This window comes from Arctopsyche grandis, chromosome 9 (genome assembly GCF_051622035.1).
Source record: "Arctopsyche grandis isolate Sample6627 chromosome 9, ASM5162203v2, whole genome shotgun sequence".
In the NCBI taxonomy this organism is placed as follows: Eukaryota; Metazoa; Arthropoda; class Insecta; order Trichoptera; family Hydropsychidae; genus Arctopsyche; species Arctopsyche grandis.
The window spans coordinates 2,134,620-2,155,850 of NC_135363.1; the positions used below are offsets into that span (position 1 = coordinate 2,134,620).

General features: G+C 37.2%; 2 protein-coding genes across 4 annotated transcripts; one reads left to right on the forward strand and one right to left on the reverse strand.

The window, feature by feature from the left end:
- Positions 1–6,241: 6,241 nt before the first annotated feature.
- LOC143916561 (uncharacterized) lies at positions 6,242–8,375 on the forward strand. Its single transcript, XM_077437705.1, has 3 exons — positions 6,242–6,609; positions 6,744–7,067; positions 7,152–8,375. The coding sequence occupies exons 1-3, from the start codon at positions 6,502–6,504 to the stop codon at positions 7,857–7,859; spliced, it is 1,140 nt and encodes a 379-aa protein (XP_077293831.1). The 5' UTR covers positions 6,242–6,501; the 3' UTR covers positions 7,860–8,375.
- Positions 8,376–9,572: 1,197 nt separating this feature from the next.
- Positions 9,573–19,800, reverse strand: Ythdf (YTH domain-containing family protein). 3 transcript variants are annotated; one of them, XM_077439027.1, is made up of 7 exons: positions 19,551–19,800; positions 19,416–19,440; positions 16,562–16,693; positions 16,360–16,488; positions 13,776–15,541; positions 12,306–12,362; positions 9,573–9,639 (listed from the first exon to the last, which is right to left on the reverse strand). In XM_077439027.1, exons 1-6 carry the CDS (start codon positions 19,572–19,574, stop codon positions 12,309–12,311), a joined length of 2,130 nt encoding a protein of 709 aa, XP_077295153.1. In that variant the 5' UTR covers positions 19,575–19,800; the 3' UTR covers positions 9,573–9,639; positions 12,306–12,308. The 3 variants fall into 3 exon arrangements, with proteins under 3 accessions (XP_077295153.1, XP_077295151.1, XP_077295152.1); XM_077439025.1 differs by having other exon boundaries at positions 13,776–15,565; XM_077439026.1 differs by lacking the exon at positions 9,573–9,639 and having other exon boundaries at positions 10,985–12,362.
- Between the last annotated feature and the right edge of the window lie 1,431 nt (positions 19,801–21,231).

The following is a 21,231-nucleotide window of genomic DNA, read 5'->3' on the forward strand; positions in this document are numbered from 1 at the left end:
GTAGCTGTAAAGATACAGAAAGATGTATATATACAGAAATTACAATGAAGCGTGAAGCCACGAGGTTCGTCATACAACGAATATTTCGAATAAGTGTTTTTCAATTTAAACAATTTGGTGTCGCCCCAAATGTGGTGTCACCTGGTGCAGACCGCACTCCCCGCACGGGCTAGGCCCGTGCTAGGCCCGGACGCTACTACCCCTAAAACCAAATTTCTTTCAGAGTTCTGTAGGAATCTCGTCACCGCAATCGAAACATCTATTGCGACGGAGAATACATTTCTCACGCTCAACCATTGACGTCATCTCGAGTCGAGAAACTTCCACCCCAACAAATCAAGCAGAACGACGCGAAGTCGAAGAACACCTGCATCCATTAAAATGCACAAACAACAACTACATTGTAACCCATTGAACAAACATCCAGACTCACAAACAGACCAGACGCCACATATTCGAGAATATTCCACCCTAACAACGAACCACATTCCTCGCACAACTTGCACACGTGTACTTCCAAGAAGCAAACACCACCTGCGGTTCTCAGAAACAAGTCACGTGGACCCCCAAAAACAATATAAAAGGAGATCCAACCCAGACAACTTCACCACCTTGACAAACACGTACACAAACTTGCCGTGAACTACTTCAAGTCTCTCGGCAAGATAGACAACCCTCTTATAAATTCCCTCGGTGAGACCAAACTCACGATCAATCAAAGGCCCATCGACATCTTGAAGATGGGTATAGGCTAAACTAGGATAGATAGAATTAATCTGTAAATATATACTATGACAACAGTAACCATAAGTTAAGTTAACCAAACCACTAACATAATACTATAGCCTCTAAATATAAAACTAACCATACTAACCGTAACAGTATCCCATAGTTAATGCACTAACCTATGCTTAGTGTTCTAGCCATCCAAATCAGCAATGCGAGCAGCCGCCAGCCGCACCACAACATCACCGCGAATCGGATCCCAGATAATTCGCTAGATCGATAGGCATGGAGTAAACTCCATGGAACTATCTATAAAAATATTACCCACTACTAGACAACTTCAGTCAACACACAGCTGCAGACCATGCTACATTGACAACCAGTCAAGCTCCAACAGCCACCACGAGTGAACAACAACCAGTCAGACTTCAGCAACCACCACGGCAGCAGTCGACATCCAGCATCTGACCAGCTACCACTACACTACCCTACAATGGAAGAACGCTTGCAACTCAGCCGGATCCAGAGCAACGACACATTACAGATCCAGCAGCCGCACGACACCAGTCAGCAGCCAATAGCGGCTTCGAGAAACTTCCTCAAATATTCTAATACACTTGTACAATATTTAGGCAAACAATAAAACAACTTAAAACGAGCACAACAGTGTTTCGTTAGGCTGGGATACGGTCAATACTTCCTACTCCGCCTACAGTTCAGATCAACTAACCACCTGGGCGAACCCGCATCACAAGAAATTTATTCAGAATCTTGAAATGAAATATTTTCAGTGTTATCGAACCGTGAACAATTTACATTCTGAGCTTGGATCGAATCACACTGTGAATCTTTCTCACTAATACAACTAATTTATTTTCTCTATTAAGTCGCTCGAAAGTCCATCTACATGTTCGCGCAAAAAACAAACCTGCTCAGGTACACGTTCAAAATCAAGTAATCCACTTTGAGTGGAGACTTTCAAAAAAACGTGTGATAAATATTGTCCCGACCAATTGTCTGATGGCTGGATCTCGTGGTGCTACGATCCACGAAAGCATGTAAATTGTTGTTGTTGTTGTTGTACCGGTTCCTCTGAACGAGACGCGCTTACTCCCGCTTCGATCGCCAGCATTGTAAGCAAGTCTCATGAGTCTCAAGCCATTCAGCCCAGCAGCCATTATGAACCTCTAATATACGCAAACCTTAAAAAAATACGTGATTTCTGTCGGTTAGAACATTAAAAATGAGCAATAGAAGTGCGAGTTTTTCTGCCTAATGCAGTCGTGAAGTGACAGAAATTTCTACAATTGTTGTCAGAGTTCAACAGTTGGTAGCAGTGCTTGTTGTCGATAAATGAATAACGTCAACTGTCACATTGACATTTTACAGCTGAGATTATCATAATGGAATGCCGGCTTTGTTTAGGCTCTGCAGCATCCTTATCGTCCGCCTCCATCTATGATAATCCTGGCGTACTAGTTCATCAAATCTGGAAATGCTGTCAACTACAGGTCAGTTCACCGTCGAATGTTTCTATCACATGACTTGTTAACTGATATATACGGTTATCATATCACAAAATTTCTGTACAGATTCATTTAACTTTAGTTTGAAATTAATTTTTTTTGTCTTTGATATTTTTCAGGTGAAAAACGATGATGGATTGCCCAATACAATATGCGCTTCGTGTGAAACCAACCTGAAGCTTTTCACTAATTTTAAAAACATATGTACTCAAAATGATGAAATTCTTCGACGTAAAAAAACTGAAAGTTTGAATTTAAAACCGAAAGAAATCATACTAGATGCATTAAGATGGGAGGATGAATCCAATTGTTCTATGGAGCCTAGAAGTAATGAAATGTACGTAAAAATAGAAGATAAAAACAATGTAATAATAACCGATCCAAGTTTTACTACAAGCATGAAATCGACAAATACAAATGAGATATTAATGTGTGATAAAGATGGTAGTTCAATGGTAATCATTACAAATTAAATTTAATCATATTATGAATTTAATTTATTTTTAATTATGGCATCGTTTTTGTATTGTAGATAAATGGAACAAAAAATTCCACAGAGAGCATAGCTAGTACTTCTGTTGTTTTCCCAAACCGATTGAGTGTTTCGTCGTCTATAGGTTAGTTTAAACTCTTTTTTTTTATTTGTATACATATAATATTATTTACTGTTTTTTTTTTTACATTATCCAAGAAATATAGATGTTTTGTTGATTATATTTTATTAGTAAATATTAACTCGCCATTTTGTTTTTACTTCAAAATTATTTAAGAGATCAAGATTGGTAAATAATGTAATATAAAATTATATTTGTATAACTTTTTTCAAATGGAATAAACCTTCGAGTGTTGTTACTATTTTTTTTTATTTCTTATTAACTTTTAGTAACCTACGAAGCAAGTATGGAGAATATGTATGACACTGATGTCGAGTATGGAATAGAGAGTGAATACGAAATCGACACCGAATTGGAATCTGATAGCGATAACGACGAAAATGTCGTTTCTTCTAATATTTCTCAAACCGTAATGTCTTCTGTGGTACCTTCAACTTCTTCAAACGGGTCAACCAGTCCACCTTCAACATCAAGAACATGTTCGAATACAGCTGTGCAGCGTCCGGAGATTTCTTTTACGGCGGGACCAGTGATTAAAGTTGCTATTCAGGGAAACGAACCCATAGATTTTTTTAATTTATTATTAGATCAGGAATTTTATAATCTCGTGATCGAACAAAGCAATTTATATGCAGTAGAAATATTAACTAAATCTAGTTGTGAGCATAGCCGTATAGCACGCTGGAAAGATATAACGGTTGACGAATTTAAAATTTGGCTAGGACTTTTGCTGCACATGGGGACCATACGATTGAATCGTCAATGTGATTATTGGAAGAAACATTATTTATTCAATTCGACCATATTCTCGCAATTTATGTCTCGTGATAGATTTTTTTTGATTCAAAAGGCTTTGCATTTCAATAATAACGAAGAAGATGGCACTAGCGTGGGTGAAATAAAGCCACTTATACAATTTTTTAATTCCAAAATGACGGAAATATATGCTCCCAGTGGGGAGTTGACGATTGATGAGTCATTAGTTTTGTGGAGGGGTAGACTTCCCATTCGTCAATACATGAGAGGGAAAGAGGCGAAATTATATATGTTGGGACAATCTAATGGTCTAGCATTAAAAATTTTTGTATCTGGTGGTTCTGCTAAATACCATACCAATAAAGTCGTTCATAAACGAAAAGATAAAGGTAATATTGTAACAAAAGCCAATATGGTAATACAGTACAATAAATGTATGGCGGGAGTCGATTACCATAAGCAGATGTTAGCCTACTACCCGTGTAGAAGAAAAACTTTAAGCTGGTACAAAAAGTTCGGCATACATCTAGTTCAAACAATGTTATTAAATTCTTATTTCATATATAATACGCACAATAGCACGAAAATGTCTCTATACGATTTCAGGCTGCAAATAATAGAAAAATTGGTAGGGCCTCCCCCAAAACAAAACATTAGAATATATCATCTTCCCATTTTTTGTGACAAAGATCACCAGGGAAAAACCAAAAGGAGACGGTGCAACTGGTGCTGGAATGAAAAAAAGGAGAGAAAAGCCACTCTCTTTTACTGTACGCAATGTCTTAATAAGCCGGGTTTGTGTTTGGATCCTTGTTTTCGGGCGTATCACGAAAAACATTTTTAATATATGGTAGAGAATCCTGACAGATGACGCTGTTCAGAACCACCACGGTTGGGATGTGGCGGTTGAGGTGAATGTTGTTTATTAAGACGATACGTGCGGAGGTTTAGCGACCAACCGCGCGGAGCGCAGGTCCAACTGCGACTAACTGTTACATCTCTGCCCCTTTTCATCCCCTTCTTACAATCAGTCGTAACATACTCTTTCTCGGCCATAGCCCATACATCAGCCTTTCGTTCAATTCCAACCCTACATATATGTATATATATATATATATTTTTTTTTTTTTTTTTTTTTGTATTATAAGTAATTTTTCAGTTGTTTAATTTCCTGTGTTTATAATTTTTTTTAAATAATACATATTTTTTAGTATTATTAGCATAGAAGTATAATGCATAGAATCGCTCTCAGCCTCCAAAAATGTTGCTACAAAAACTCTGCGCGGCAGAGTTTGTTCATTGTTTGCTAAACTTCGTCTCTCTCTCTCTCTTGTCTCTCTTCTGACTTTCCGTCTCTCTTCGACGGCTCGCTTTTAGAGGATACTTTTGTTAACAATGACCATTCTATGCATTCTACTTCTATGATTATTAGCTATTTTTCAGCGATGTTTTATTTCTTATTTTTATAATTTTAATTTAATTTAATATATATGTTTTTTTAGTATTTCAAGCTATTTTTTTACAGTAATGTTTAATTTTCTGTTTATAAAAAAAATATATATATATATTTAAAAACATAAATTAAAGTGTTTTATTATTTTTAAATATTGTTATATTATTTGATAATTATACGAACAAAAAAATTCTAGAAGTTCACCTGCAACAATTTTTTTTTTTTTTTGTAAATAATGAATAATTAATTACATGTACAGTATGCAAGCTGCTTTACGCAGGGGCGTAAGATTACAATAAATCATAAAAATGTCTTGACAGCGCACGCAGTCAAAAAATTTGCGGAACCGAGTTATTATATTAACAATAGATTTGGGCTTAGCATTGAATGTGTTAATGAAAAGTTCAGACGGAATTATTATTATAGTACTTCCGAATTTGTATGCGATCATTGCAGAAAAACGTTAAAAAAAGAGAAACCGCACACTTGAGAAACCGCACACTTGAGAAACCTGTTTAAAACCTTTCAGATATAAACTCTTCTGCCAACTCATATGGAGAGTCACACTGTGGAAAGACAGCACAAATGCCAAGTGTGTTCCAAGTCGTTCAAAAATAAATACAATTTAAAGGAAAACGCACCATCAATGCACTAAAATATATTATATATTTTATGGAGGTAAGGCGAATGAAACGACTTGTTAATGCACACAAGTGTTTATTCTGGCAGCTGAGAAAGAAGTGGTATAGCAACTTTTGAACGCGGCCGAGTTGGTCCTAACTCGCAGGATGGTGACCGAAACTTGACCATGTCGTAGAGCCGCCACAATTTCATTTCCGTAGTCTTTTGCAACAAACTTTGAATCTTGATTCTTATTAGTCGAAAATTGTATTATGAACCTATAATATATGCAAACCTTAAAATACGTAATTCCTATATGTAAGCATGTAAATTGTTGTTGTTGTTGTTGTACCGGTCCCTCTGACCGAGACGCGCTTACTCCCGCTTCGATCGCCAGCATTGTAAGCAAGTCTCATGAGTCTCAAGCCATTCAGCTCAGCAGCCCTTATGAACCTCTAATATATGCAAACCTTAAAATACGTTGTGGCGGCTCGCTATACGACATGGTCGAGTTTGGTCACCTTCCTGCGAGTGGGGACCAACTCGATTGTGTTCGAATTTAGCTACTCACTCTGCCTTCAGCTGTCATAAATAAAACACGTGCATCAACAAGCCCATAACGTGATTTCTGTCGGTTAGAACATATTAGATAACCAATAGAAGTGCGTATTTTTCTGCCTAATGCAGTCGTGAATGAAGTGACAGCAATTTCTACAATTGTTGTCAGAGTTTAACCGTTGGTAGCAGTACAATAAATGAATCACATCAACTGTCACATTGACATTTTAAAGCTGAGATTATCATAATGGAATGTCGGCTTTGTTTGTGCTCTGCAGCATCCTTATCGTCCGCCTCCATCTATGATAATCCTGGCGTACTAGTTCATCAAATCTGGAAATGCTGTCAACTACAGGTCAGTTCACCGTCGAATGTTTCTATCACATGACTCGTTAACTGATATATACGGTCATCATATCACAAAATTTCTGTACAGATTCATTTAACTTTAGTTTGAAATTAATTTTTCTTGTCTTTGATATTTTTCAGATGAAAAAAGGCGATGGATTGCCCAATACAATATGCGCTTCGTGTGAAACCAACTTGAAGTTTTTCACTGACTTTAAAACCATATGTATTCAAAATAATGACATGCTTCGACGTAAATTAGCTGAAAGTTTGAATATCAAAACGGAAGAAATCATACTAGACGATTTAAGATGGGAGGATGAATCCAATTTTTCTACAGAATATAGAAGAAATGAAATGCGCGCAAAAATAGAAGATAAAAACAATGTAATAATAACTGATCCAAGCATTAAATCGACAAATACAAATAAGATATTAATGTGTGATAAAGATGGTAGTTCAATGGTAAAATTTTCAGTTTTTTATCTGCTTGTATTGTATTATGAATTCAATTTGTTGTTAATTATTGAAATCGTTTTTGTATTGTAGATAAATGAAAGAAAATATTCCACAGAAAAATTAATGTATGAAATTAATGTTCCTTTGATGAGAAGTTCGGACGAATTCGTATGCGATCATTGCAGAAAAACGTTTTATAGAAAGTCAGAATTACGGTCGCATATTTCGACTCATAACAAACAATCACCATATAAATGTAACGTCTGCGTTAAAGCCTTCAGAACGGGAGTGCGTCTCAGACGGCACATGAATCAACACACTGGGGAGAAACCGCACACTTGCGAAACCTGTTTAAAAACCTTCATATACAAATCTCTCATGCTCACTCACATGAAGAGTCACACTTCGGAAAGACCGCACAAATGCCAAGTGTGCTCGAAGTCGTTCAAAAACAAATACATTCTAAAGGAACATGTGAAAAACCATACTGGACTGAAGTCGTTCAAGTGTGAAGTATGTTTAAAATATTTCACGCATAAACGCTGCTTAAATTCACACTCAAAGACTCACTCTGGGAAAAAACCGTACCAATGTGACATTTGTTCAAAATCTTTCGCGTGCAAACCGTACTTGGTGGTACACATGGACTCTCATGATAGCGAAAAACCGCACAAGTGCGAAACATGTCCAAAGTCGTTTGCCTACAAACATAGATTGATAAGACACATGAAAATTCATTCTGTGGTACAATCTATGTATTTGAGCAATGTAAGAAGTGTAAAAAATCAAATTCTATAATAAAACATACATACACGTTCAGCATTTTCAATACAAATTGAGTGTCTGTGTAAGGGAAACACTCACACAAGACAAAAGTTCTACTTCCGGTTGTCGGATTTTGTCCGAATTTTTTTTTATTACTTAACATCACTAAATAGTATAAACATAAAATATTGTTACGTACACCGCCGAGTAAGTACAATCGGATTAGGCTGAGTAGCATCCCAGAGACTGTGTGACCGTTATAATTGTTTTCAAGGATTATCTCCAGACTAAGTGCAAGTAGGCTAAATAATGGCCATCGAATTGGCCGCTATTAGTCCTTTCTCAGAAGTGACCGATAGCGTGGGACTGAGTGTCGTGGGAATACATATCCGGGTACATGCCTAAATAATAGGGAAGTAACCGGACGTCGAAGATGCCCTGAGCGACCTATCCGTTATAAGGCGGTACTTAGGCGATATCAAGACATTCTGGACGGAGCACTGCCAGTGCGTGTATCTCCTTAATCACCAATAAATGCTGTGAAACGACTTTGGCCTTTTACTTGGATCCTCCACCCACCCCTACGCAACAATATCAAGAAGATTGAAATAATTTAAAAGGTCAAAATAAAATGATGAAATATTGTTTTGAAAAAAATTACTATTTCCGGTTTACGAATTCTAATCAAAACCTTATCAACTCTAAGTTAGTACATAAAGAATACAAATAAAAATTTTCAGCTTGATACGTTTAGTGCTTTGGAAAAAATCGTTTTTGATTTTTTTAAGAGGAAAAATTTCCACTTTCGGTTTATTAAATTTAATGTTTTTAATTTATTTTGATACAAGGATTCATACATCATATTGATACAAGGATTATACTTGAATTTTCTCGTGAAGAGCACACGTGTTTGAGGGTTAGAAAAAAATCAAACAAGAATAAACTGCCACTTTCGGTTGACGGGTGCTCACCAAATTTTATATATAGCTTGGTATTAAGCTTAAACTTCTAGATATGAATTTTTAGTTCAATACACCGATAGGTTTCCGAGGGAAACATAAAAAACCTTATTTCTCTAGAGTAAAAGTAAAAATATTAAAAAAATATATATAAACGTATAAAATTTATCACTTCTATTGCGTGTAATTTGATGGCAACGCGTGTTACTACAATGAAATATCACATTCAGTAGGAAAAACATCTGACTATTGATTCCAATACTCATTTTGAACACATAAATACTAGGTTTTGATTTACTGACCGCAAAAGCCAAAAAAATAGCCTTGTAAAAATTTTTTTTTTAAAAACAAACCTCTTTTTTAGTATTGTATATATAAATTATTATTTTGAATACAAATACCAATAATTTTATTTTACTACCGCCATCTATGTATAAAACTAAAGACTACATAGACGTCACCCAGATTTTAAATTTGCAAACTTCGAACGCGTCTTAAACGATATTTTATCTCTATCGTAATGGCGGAGGATCCATTTAAATTTTTTCCTGAATTATAATCGTAAGTGAAACGTAAAGGTTTGTAAAAATTGAATTTTTTCACATTTTTTAAATCGCTTATATCTCATAAACGGGAGCGAACCAGCAAAAATCATTATCATATTCGACTTCAGTGGGTCAAACTTAAAAAAGATTGATTAGTCTCCGTTCCGATCATTTTTTTTGTTGCTCAGTGCTATTAATGATGTGTCACGATGAGGAAGCAAAGGAAATGAAAGAAAAAAATTCATAACATCTATTCAATGCTTTATTCAGCTATCAACATGTATTTTTTCCCACTAGTCGGATCTGGACCTATGAAAAAAATGAAACCCTCATTACATAGGCCAGAGCAATAAATTCAATATGCGTACCGATCAAACTTCTACAAGTTTACAATATGATAACTCAACCTATGCAAATAACTGTCAAATGTGCCAATTGATTCATTTTCATGTCAATATATGTATGTATGTACCAGAAATTTAACATTTACTTCAAATTCAACAATGAAAATAATACATATAATAATAATAATATAATAAACTGTTAACATTTCAAATCATTTGCTAAATGTATGCATAATATACATATATATTTATACATGTTCAAATTAACGTTGTTCTTTATGCTTCAAGAAGTTATGTATACGTGCAGAAAATTGATGAAAAAATCATATTCTAAGTATTGAAATTGAGTTCAACATACATATTAAAAAAAAATAATATTTGAAGCACACTGTAAACCATCATCGTCTCGTTTTTACTTTATTTTTTATTGTGGGTAAACATTTTTACGCACACCACAAAACTAAGTTCATAATGTGCTTGAAAAAATCATCAAAAATGTTCAGCAATTTGATGGTAGAAAAAAAAAAATCAACATATTAACATTTTACATATAAAAAACTGCGTCAAACCATTACAAGAATATTTCATTTCATCTATTGACAAATCATCTCACTGTGTTTGTAGGGTTTGTGTAGGGAATCATCAGACTTTGAACATAAAGACACTGTTTTAAGGTAACAATTTTTTTTACATCGCGATCTCGCTTAAAACAATCTCCGTGTGTAAAATCTCATCACATTATATATATATTATATATTATACAAAAATGAACAAAAACAAGTCTATTTTACAATTCATACGAAACGGTCAGCGATCAAATAGTAATAAATAGTCGTGCCACAGTCTACGAATGAAACCATATTGATAGTAATACAAACGGCATTATTAGAAAATTTGTATTTTTTTTATTATTTATTCAATATATTTTGTATTAATTTTTTGCCCTATTAATTAAAATCTGTATAAACGTCCAAAGAAAGATGACTTTGTTGACTTTTTATTTTTATTTTTTTGCTAGCGTCCATTGTAAAATTATGAAAAATGTTCATGTATATACAAATGCACATATAAATAAATATATATACCACACCTGATTTAATTATCATTTCCGTTTTAATATACATATATATATATATATATATATATATATATATATATATATATATATATATATATATATATATATATATATATGTAGGAAAGTATTTAACATATATATTTTTTTATTACCAATTTGATTAAGTTCACTGTCGGTGAAAAAACACTCCACGAGACACGCTGACGAAAACAAAGTTCCTGTGTTTTTTTTTGTACACGTATTATGCATGTTATAACACTATTATTTCTGTCTTTTTTATTATTATTCATTTATTTACTTTTTTTCTTTTAAACAGTGATCACCATTCATGATTAATTAATATATTGTTCGGGAAATATTCACAGAATTATTTTTATTTAAACTTGTATAAATAAATTTACCACACTGTCCAACATATTGTTTTTTTTTTTTTATTATTATTTTATTCAATTCAATATTTATTTTTATTAAAAAGTACAGAATCAATATTTAAGAAGTCCACATATGCGAGCGCACATTTAGTTATCACTTTTTATTTAAAAACACAGTTCACCAAAATGCTCTTCTTAGTCAAAAATACTCACGATCCGATCAGTGGGTATTTCTAATTAAACTATAATAATTATTTTATTAGTTTAATTTTTTTTTAAGTTCAGCATACTATTATTGATTATTAACAATATTTTTTTGCATATATGTATATTAAAAAAAAAAAAAACAGATATATATAATTATATATCCACAATCCAGCAGTCGTTACAAGATAATTTTCATGACATAATATTTTGCAATCAAAAACTTCTACAAAAAAATTTGACTTTCGTAAATAGAAAATAGCAACATGCAAATCTGTTAATCGTGAATACCACACTTTGAATTATAATATTATAAGTAATATAATATAATGATTACAGATATGCAAGAAAAGCGACGAAAAAATTATATATAAAAACAAAAAATCTTAACAAGCTAGATTGATTTTTTTTTAATATTATGTTAAGTGCTCAACACCGATAATCCCAACCAGTATAAACAAAAAGTAAGCTGAATATGTGATAAAAATTCAATTTTTTTTTTTAATGCATGAACATTATACGTTTAAAAGTGAAGTGTAACAAATTGAAATTATAAAAACTGATATGTGTTTACAACGGTGTATGTACTAACGTTTATATGTAAAAGTTTTATGATACTGTTGTATTTTTTTTATTTTAAATGGCTATATATAATTAGATTCAAAGGAAACGTTGTCTTTTTTTTTACAAGGTTTTTTTTCATTAAAAAACATTCCACAACACAGCTTTCAATATTTATAAGGAGCGGATAGCTTGCGATGCACACAAATGAAACTTACTAGCTTGCAGCTTTTTGTTTGAAAGAAAAATAAAACGTACACAAAAGTTACTGATAAACTCTAATCAATAACATATATTCATTTTTTTTGTGTTTATATATGTAATTTTTTTTTAAGGTATTAATAAACATTTTTGTTAATTTTTCTTCAATTAAAATCCAATATGATAGTTAAAACCACACAACTTAAGGACATTTACAAATTAATTAGGCCGTCCTCTGCCTCTTCCCCCTCTAGAGGAGCCTTCGCCTCTCTCCTAAAACAAAAAATAAATTCAAAATGAAAAGAATATATATATATTTAAATGGAATACACAACAGAACAGTCACACTGATAATAAAATCGTAATTGAAGTAAGAAGATGCTACTAAAAACTACAATCCATCCACTGTAGTAAAACGCACATGCTGTCCTTTACACACCATCTCAACCAATAGCACTTCGTATAGACTCTATACGAAACGCTATTGGTCGAGAGGCTGTGAAAGAGATAGCATGTACGTTTTACCTAAGAGTCTTCCTACAGGCTACAGCAGATGGATTATGACTAAAGAGCGGACCCAGAGCGCGCTGTTCATTGTTCACATGTTGTAAATGCATTGTTTAAGGTTTGCCGAACCTTTTTTACAAAGCATGTACAATAATGGAACAATAGACAGCACGTTTCCGGTCCTACCTCTAATTATGACATTATAAAACATATATGCTTTATTATTCCGAAATCAATACCAAGTCTTAATAATGTAACATGAGAGAGAGAGAGAGAGAGAGTATCCACTGTCTAAGCGCATTCATGGCTGAACAATAGACCCCAGATTAGGCTAACGGGACTCAGTAAGTGCCCGAACAAAGGATACACTGGAGTTCTCATAGACCTGGGTGAGTGTGTGCGTAAACAATGGACTCACCGGGCGGTACACCTTTATGTGCCTAGACAATAGATACATAAATGGATCAGGGAAGCTGTGTTGTGCAACTTGTCCTTTATAAGGAGGTATACACGGTTGATCAGATTATTCTGGAGTAAGCGGTGGTTTTGTTTGGACCTCCCGAATCGTTGAATAAAAGCAGAATAGACTAGTGGTTAGCATATAATGCATTGAACCAAGTGGTCACGGATTCAAATCTCACTGGTCAGACCTTGGATTTGTGACTCCAGGTCGATCGTTGTCCATCAGAGTTTGCCAATTTATCTGATTTTCATTGAAACGGTTCCAACAAATCGGCAACCTTGCCCATTTTCTCGCAAATCTCGAGTTTTCAGCAATCTCGACTGTATAAAATGCTGCAAATTTACGAATTTGACCATAAATGTACATTGTTTCTGGCCAGGAAGGCGCATTGGGACTACCTACTGAAACGACGTTGGCTTTTCGTTTGAATCCTGAACCCAACAATACTAAAAAGTCCAAGCATAGACATCAAAGATAATTTAATATGTGCATCCCATGCTAAAGATTCCCCTGAGATCAATGAGATGCACTTTAATGACTACACCACAGTATTGAAATCATTCTAATTTTTTTTAACCAACAGATAGACAAGTATATGAAGACTATGGCAGTGAATAAAGTGTTCGAAATATTAAAACAACATATTAGCAGCGTACTTTGATACTATCAGCGTGAGTGTTCTATACGCCGAATCAACTGCATTCTAATAAGTATACCTTCGGCATAGAATGGTGTGAACGATAGCCACCGCCTCCGCCTCCGCCTCCGCCACCGCCACCTCCACCTCCACCTCCAGATTGATCACGATGCTCCCTATAGCCTCCGCCATGTTGGTCGCGATCGCCACCACCACCACCGCCACGGTGACCTTTATAACCGCCACTGTTATTATAGCCGTCTCCGTTTCCATGATCCTTGTTGTAACCTCCGCCCTGCTCTTTTTGGAAGTTGCCGTGGTCCTTATGGAAACCGCCGTGATCTTTCGAATAGTTTCCGTGGTCTCTATTGAATCCACCACCACCGTGATCGCGATTGTAGTGGCCTTTGTTGCCACCACCACCACCGCCGCCGCCGCCACCACCACCGCCGCCGCCACCACCGTTGCCTCCATACGAATCGTGCTTATCATATCCCTGGTGTTTGCCGCCTTCATAGCCACCGCCACCACCTCCACCTCCTTGGTGACCGTGCTGGTGGCTCTCTTTGTATCCTCCTCCGCCACCTCCGCCTCCTTGGCTCGGCCCTCCGGATACTTCGGGAGCCTTCCTCAGATCCTCCTCCTCCTGGCGCTTCTCGTAGTGTATGAAATCGTCGAAGATGGACGTCGAATGGCGGTAGCCGTGCATTAAACGAAGCACTTGCACTCCCCTCACGTGCGGAATCTCCTGAGTGTCTCTAGAATTGGTCACAGGCTTGTTCTCGTTGTTCTCCAATCGGATGTGTCGAAGTTGCATGTTGGGAACATCCTTCACGTAAATCCAACGTACCTTAAACTGTCCTTTCCACTTGTCCTGGGCCCAAACACTCGAGTTGGATTTGTAATCGACGGCGCTCACCATTTGGGCCATTCCGCAGAAGTGGCCGCTACCGTTGACGGAAAAGAAAAGATAAACTACACCCTGACCGTCCTTTGTGCGCTCGCGGTACGCGGTATCCAATCTTTTATTACCGTGTTCCGTACTACACCAGATTTCGTATTTAATACTGCGATGAATGTCATCTTCAGAATATGATTTAATAACGAAAAATCGGGCGTCACGTGCACTTAAATCAAAATCTGTCGGGTTATAATTGTTTTTGGTTCGGAGTTTGTCGAGAACGGGATGTGCGGTGGTCGGGGCCTGCAGCGGGGGCGGCGGCGGAAGAGCTGGCATGGGCACAGTTGGAAGCATTAGTTGAGGCTGCGGCCTCGGCGGTGGTGCTCTAGGAGGAGCAGAGCCTGCCCACGGTGGTTGGGTCACGACGGGGGGTCCCGGAGGAGGCTGCGACGGCATGACGACAGGTTGTTGTACCGGTTGAGGTTTCGGCGGTGGCACCTGAGGTGGAGGTTGAGCCACCGACGGTCCGTTATTCTTGCCAGTCTCCCACGTTCCGATGTCCATGTTATGTTTTCCGGGTATGATCGGTGGTGGAGGCATACCGGGTCCTTTTTTCTTGAGGCCCGAGCTCTGCATGGGCGGCTGGGGCTTTGCCGGCTGGCTTGCAATGGTAGCCCACGTTTTCTTAGGCTGGCCCGCCATCTCCTTCTGTTCATGTTGCGCCGCCTTGAGGTCTTTCTCCAGCTTCGACTCGCTGATGGCGAGACTCTGGACTCCCGCCTCGACGGCTTTGAGACCGTCGGGGACGTACAGTCCATCGGGACGGTAATAATCATCGTACTGCTTGGCTCTGCTGAGCTGACCGCCCCACGTCGAGTAGTCTCCATTCCCGTGGAAGTAGTTGAAGGTCGCTGATGTCGGCTGACCGAACGTTGTGGAGAAAGCTGTTGTTGACGGACCAAATACACCTGTACTCAAAATTTAAATATTTAAAAATATACTATCTTAGATTTGAAAACTTTAAGCGTACAATAAAGTACTTCCAGGGTAAACTTTCATTTATGTGAAAAAAAATACCAAAAATTCGTTTCAAGACCTAGACGTTTCCCCTGAAACTACCTTTATATCATTGTATACTACGAAAATCAGTTAACTGAATAAATAAACATTTATAATTGTTAAATTATGAAAAAATACACTGGATATAACAGTTAATGGATTTACATTGTATGCCAACGATATATTGCATCAACCAAAACAAAGTTTTAAAAACTGAATAATCAAACAATGTCATTCGATAATTGGACGTATGTATGTATAATTTCAAAAAAGATCCAACCCACGAGAGTTAAATTTTGACCACAATAGATTGCACAGTATATACATATATGTAAGCCGAAATATCACTCATATGGATCAAACCTGTTTTTGCGAACTAATTCCATTTAAATTAAACTATAAATACAGCAATACCCCATTTCAAATGAGCTGTTAAAACAGATTAATACTTTTTTTGACATAAATTCGTCTCAATAGCAAATAAAACCTCTATAAACATTCATTATGATCATGTAAACAGGATTTTATTTAATTTCCTACCGTTATTAAGGACACAGTATATGATTTAATATGGCCTGTTAAACAGAGCATTGCTATATTTATTCCAACGAATCACAAATAACCGACGGCGATAACATTCAACATTGTCCGAGTCAAAGTTTCGACCCAATACGACATGTGAAAGCCATCGATAAAAGCATACCGTATGTATCCGGCTGTGCATAGCCCCCGAGGAAAGTCATGGGATCCGTTCCGTTGGTTGACCACGTTCCGTCTCCCACTCCGAAGGCTTGATATTGAAAGGCGGCTGTTCCTGCGGTTCCATAGTAACCTAGAATCGAACGACTCGTCATGCACACAACGTTCCAACGCGGCTCTATACAATATCACGGCAAAATAAATACCGGCTGCACTGTAAGGATCGGCGGCTGAAGAAATGGGAGGGGCGTAGGAGGGAGCTGCCTGCTGCTGATGCCGCCATGACTCGGCAAGCTCCTCACCCGGACTCTCTAACTGTTCTTTTGATACATTTGACACTGAAATAAATACGAAAACATCACAAATGCATTTCAACGTTGGCGCGGGGCGTAAACTGTCGAAACATTTCGATGTTTGCATTCGTTATTTATTATGTACATATGTTGCCGATGTTAAGCAAACATCGTTATTAAAAAAAAAATTGTGACTGTGACTAACGCCATGTGCTTAACGGAAGGATGTAATGAAGATAAGAAATATGAGCTCATTCTCCATCCTCAGATTAATGAGTGTGTCTTTAATTGAAATTTGTAATCAAGTCATTGGATTTATCCACTTAGAGATATGATGAAACTCATTTTAATCAAACTTTTGTTAATCAATTCAACGGAAAATTAAAAAAAATGGAAATTCAGAAAACAGCAGTAGATTTAAGGCGATATTCAAAAACAAATTTTTATAAACAAATCGTGTTTATACAATTTCCAAACTACTGCAAAGATTCGTTTACTATGAATATTGCTAGAACTGGAAGTGTTTGGTAAATTTAAGAATGTAATGTTGTTATTTAGTGATAAATTACATATATGGGATAAAAAAAATAGCGAACTTCTGGTTCAATATAAAATATACCAAATTGAAATACATATTTTGGTACTTGTTGCTTATACGGGTGCATCCAAGTGCCGGGTTTATACATTTACCCTACACATACAAATACACACGGTAGTTACATTAATCACCTTTAGGTGTCGCAAGCAGTTTTAGTAAAGTGACAGTATATGTACATAATTATGATAAAACATCGTGGAATGGCTTGTCAACACACGGAAAGTTATTTTTCCGAGTTTATGTGGTGGTATATAACACAAAACTAATATTTGAGAGATACATATGTGTGTGAAATTTATACATATAATTTTTATTATCACTGCGTACTGTCACTTTACTAACTAGCGAATAACTGTCGTATATTCGCATGTCAGTGTAGGTGTGTTTACCCAATGCTCAAATGCGCCCTTATAACCAATAAGTACCTATATTTTGAATGATAAATGAATAGTTTTACTCGAATTAAGGTAGAAAGCGATAGCAGTATCTTATTTGTGAAGACTTTCTTCTGAATTAACGATCTTGCTGGAATTGAATCTATTACTCGGCAAGTGTAATGAAAACTATTTCATTAGTATGTAGCTAAATCTCAGATAACAAGTACTTAACGGTTGAAAAATATGTTTTACAATTTTAAAATAGCGTTAGGGTGAAAATACACCGAGTGGTATGTGGTATGTGCTTTTTTTTTTTAGATATTTTTAAGCCTATATACATGGTACACAGTTCCAAAAATCACCCCCTGGAGTGTTTTCGTTGATATTTTATCCTTGCTTGCTTGAATTCCATATTTGAAGAAACATATGCAGTTTGCATATGCAACTATAACCGAATTCGATTTGGGAAAATCCACTATCCAGCGTGGAGCCAAGGACGTGACGTTCCATACTATTCAGTGTGTTTTCGCCCTTAGAAACATGTACTGTTGTATATTAGATTGTGACATTTGAAACGAGCTTTATTTCAATGAGAGCTGAAAAACATCTTGCAAGAGACTTAGATTTATAACCAAAACTAATGATCACTTATTTATTACCTCTAAATAATGTGTGGATTACTTATTTTGAGAAATGCACTAATCTTCAATTTGGAATAAAGCTTATTTTTCAACTGACTTCTTATTTCGACTGAAGTCATTATGTTGAAGGTATAATAATCCCTGCGCTGCAAACGATTGCAAACCAAGCGCCCGCATGCTCATTTCATACTTTTGTCTCGGCTTTTGCCATTTAAAATTTGCCAGAGAGATCCAACTCAATTTTAAGATTTGCCAATCATCAATGTACATCGAAATGTCATCTGCGTCTTTCGTACATGCTGAAATTCAAACAGTTAAAATGCAATAGAAAGAGCATGCAGGCTGGTGGCCTATAATAATATAGAGCAATATTTGATGATTGGATCTTTTTGTGGCCAGCATTGTAAGACAATTATAGAAGTGGTTTCAATTATAACTGACAAGTTGACCTACTCGATTGTAGGGCTTCTAAAGAGGACAGAGTGTATGTGAATTAGCCATTACCTTCCAGCAATGGAAGACCGATGTCAGATAAATGCTATTTGCATTATCGAGCATAATGGAATTCGGTATTGTTGGCTGTTGTGCAAAACAGGCAAAAGTTTCTAAAACGTTCTAAAACCTTCTGATAGTGATATAAATATAATACAATAATCTGGAACGCAATTCGTATATTGGTTAAAAATCCGAGAGCCTTATCTATACATCGATCATATGCATTTATGTTTTTATCAGCACCATATATTCTCGGCAATGATCATTATATTACACATTTCTGTATGAAAGTAAATATGTATGAAAGTGTATCAAACGTGACATGAAACAAAAATAAAACAAACGAATTCAAGTATTTTAACTTGTGTGTAAAATATCCCCTGAAGGTGTCTCTAAATTAGTCAAATTTCAAGTTGTCACATCTGCTCAAATGGGCAATGAAATTGGTTGAAACGAGACGAGCATGGTTGGTATTGGTGATATTGCAACCACCTCAACTGTCACTTTGATACATGAGATGAATGAAGTGTAATTTGACATGTAGCGTTCCATATTTAGAGGGAGAGTTTGACGTGTGAGAAGGGGCGGGGTGGAGCGGGGGCTGACGTCGGCGATCGGCCGGCCGGGAAACAAGTGTCGATGAGGTGATGACGTACCTGGAGTCCCTTGTCCCTTCATCCGCTGCGAGCCGGAAGAACACCACATGCAACAGAGAGCAAACGTGAGGGGCGTGTGAGCGGGGGCGGGGGCGGGGGTGGGTGCGGGGGTGAGGGTGGGTGCGGGGGGCTGACCTGGTCTGCGACGCCCGCGGACATTGGCGGGTGCGGGCGCGGGTGCGGGTGGCGGGGATGGGGGGCGAACTCCCCGGCACGGCCGTCTGCTGCTACTGCTAGTGCTAGAGCTACACTTCTCTACTGCTGGTGATGGTATGGTGATGGCGATAGTGTGGTATCGCTATCGGTATGCTCTCGTGCCAGTGTAGTGGTGCGATCCGTGCGCCCCACGGCCACACTTGGCCTAAGCGCGCTGCAACACGGCTCTGCTCGCACGCTGCACCACTCCCTGAACGTGACTTCCGCCGCTCTTCTCGGCTGCTATTTCTCATATTTCGCCAACTATTCTACCTTATAGACGCTGACTTATCTCGACTGTATCGTAATTTCGATTCCAAATCATCGATTGTGTTTTCACGTGTTTGATATACGTAAAAGTTCATATTGTATTTTCCTACTTAAATATATAGGGCGGGTGATAAGTTTGGGCCGTTTCCTGGCGTATGGAATCTCAGTTGTATTTTGAAGAGGATCTTTATTGCTCAATTTATTTATTTATTTAAATAGGCACACATACAGAATAGAATATAAAAAGAAAGTTGTATAGTGAGAAAAAAAATAATAAACACAAATAAAAATATAATATTCCATTTACAGTGAGCACCACATGGTTAATACGAGTGTATTTGTATGTACGGTGAAGTAGGTAGTTGCTTCGCCGGAATATGCCAGGTCGAGCTCTTGAAGCTCACTGGCATCTGGGGACAATGCACTTGCACAATGCAGGTTCATATACATTGTGGCTCGATGTGTACCGTGGGCCGATGTTTTTGTCTTCGGGTCAAGTATCGTAGTTGCATGATGACATCACTGCTGGATTTCGTTCGTTTTACGATCGAACTATGAACTCTTTCTTCTAGAATAGTCAAATGAAACGTTGCCCTCGAGTAGCGAAGATAATTCCAGGCGAGATTAGTTCTGCTGGGTCTTTGCCCTCGAGTAGCGAAGCTAATTCCAGGCGGGATTAGTTCTGCATGTTTGTACATGAGCGATGATGATGCTATGGGAACTAGTCTTATTGTGAAGGTCTTCTTCACCACCAGTCCGCCATGTATTGTAGACAGATTCGTCTGTGTTCGGTATTAATACAACTATATGTTTAATATGGTATTTATTTGGTAGTAACACGTATACACAAGTATGGTTAATTGTTGGTAAAAATATGTCGTTCAGCGGTCTCTGGATATGGTAGAGTGTCGCTGGCTCGGCATTCAGCTATGTTCAGAAGGTCTCTGGATGCGGCAGTGTGTTGCTGGCTCGTTGTTCGGCTATGTTCGGAAGGTCTCTGGATACGGCAGTGTGTTGCTGGCTCGTCCGGCTGGTTGATCTTCCAAGTCCGCGTAGTGTAGTGGTGGCTGGTCAGGAGCTGTATGTCGACGCTTGCTGCTGTGGGTCGACTGGCGTTGTTTGGGTTGTACCTCCTTTTATAGTGTTTCTGGAATCGCCTGACCGATGGTGGTGGTTTGTTGATGCGTAAGAAAGGAATGCACTTTTGTCGAGGCGTAGAATTTTCTGGAACGATTGATGGAAGTGGTTGTTGATGCGTAAGCGCATGTGGTTGTTGATGCGTGAACGAGGAATGCACTTTTGTCGAGGCGTAGAATTTTCTGGAATGATTGGCGCCGTTCCGCTCGATGTG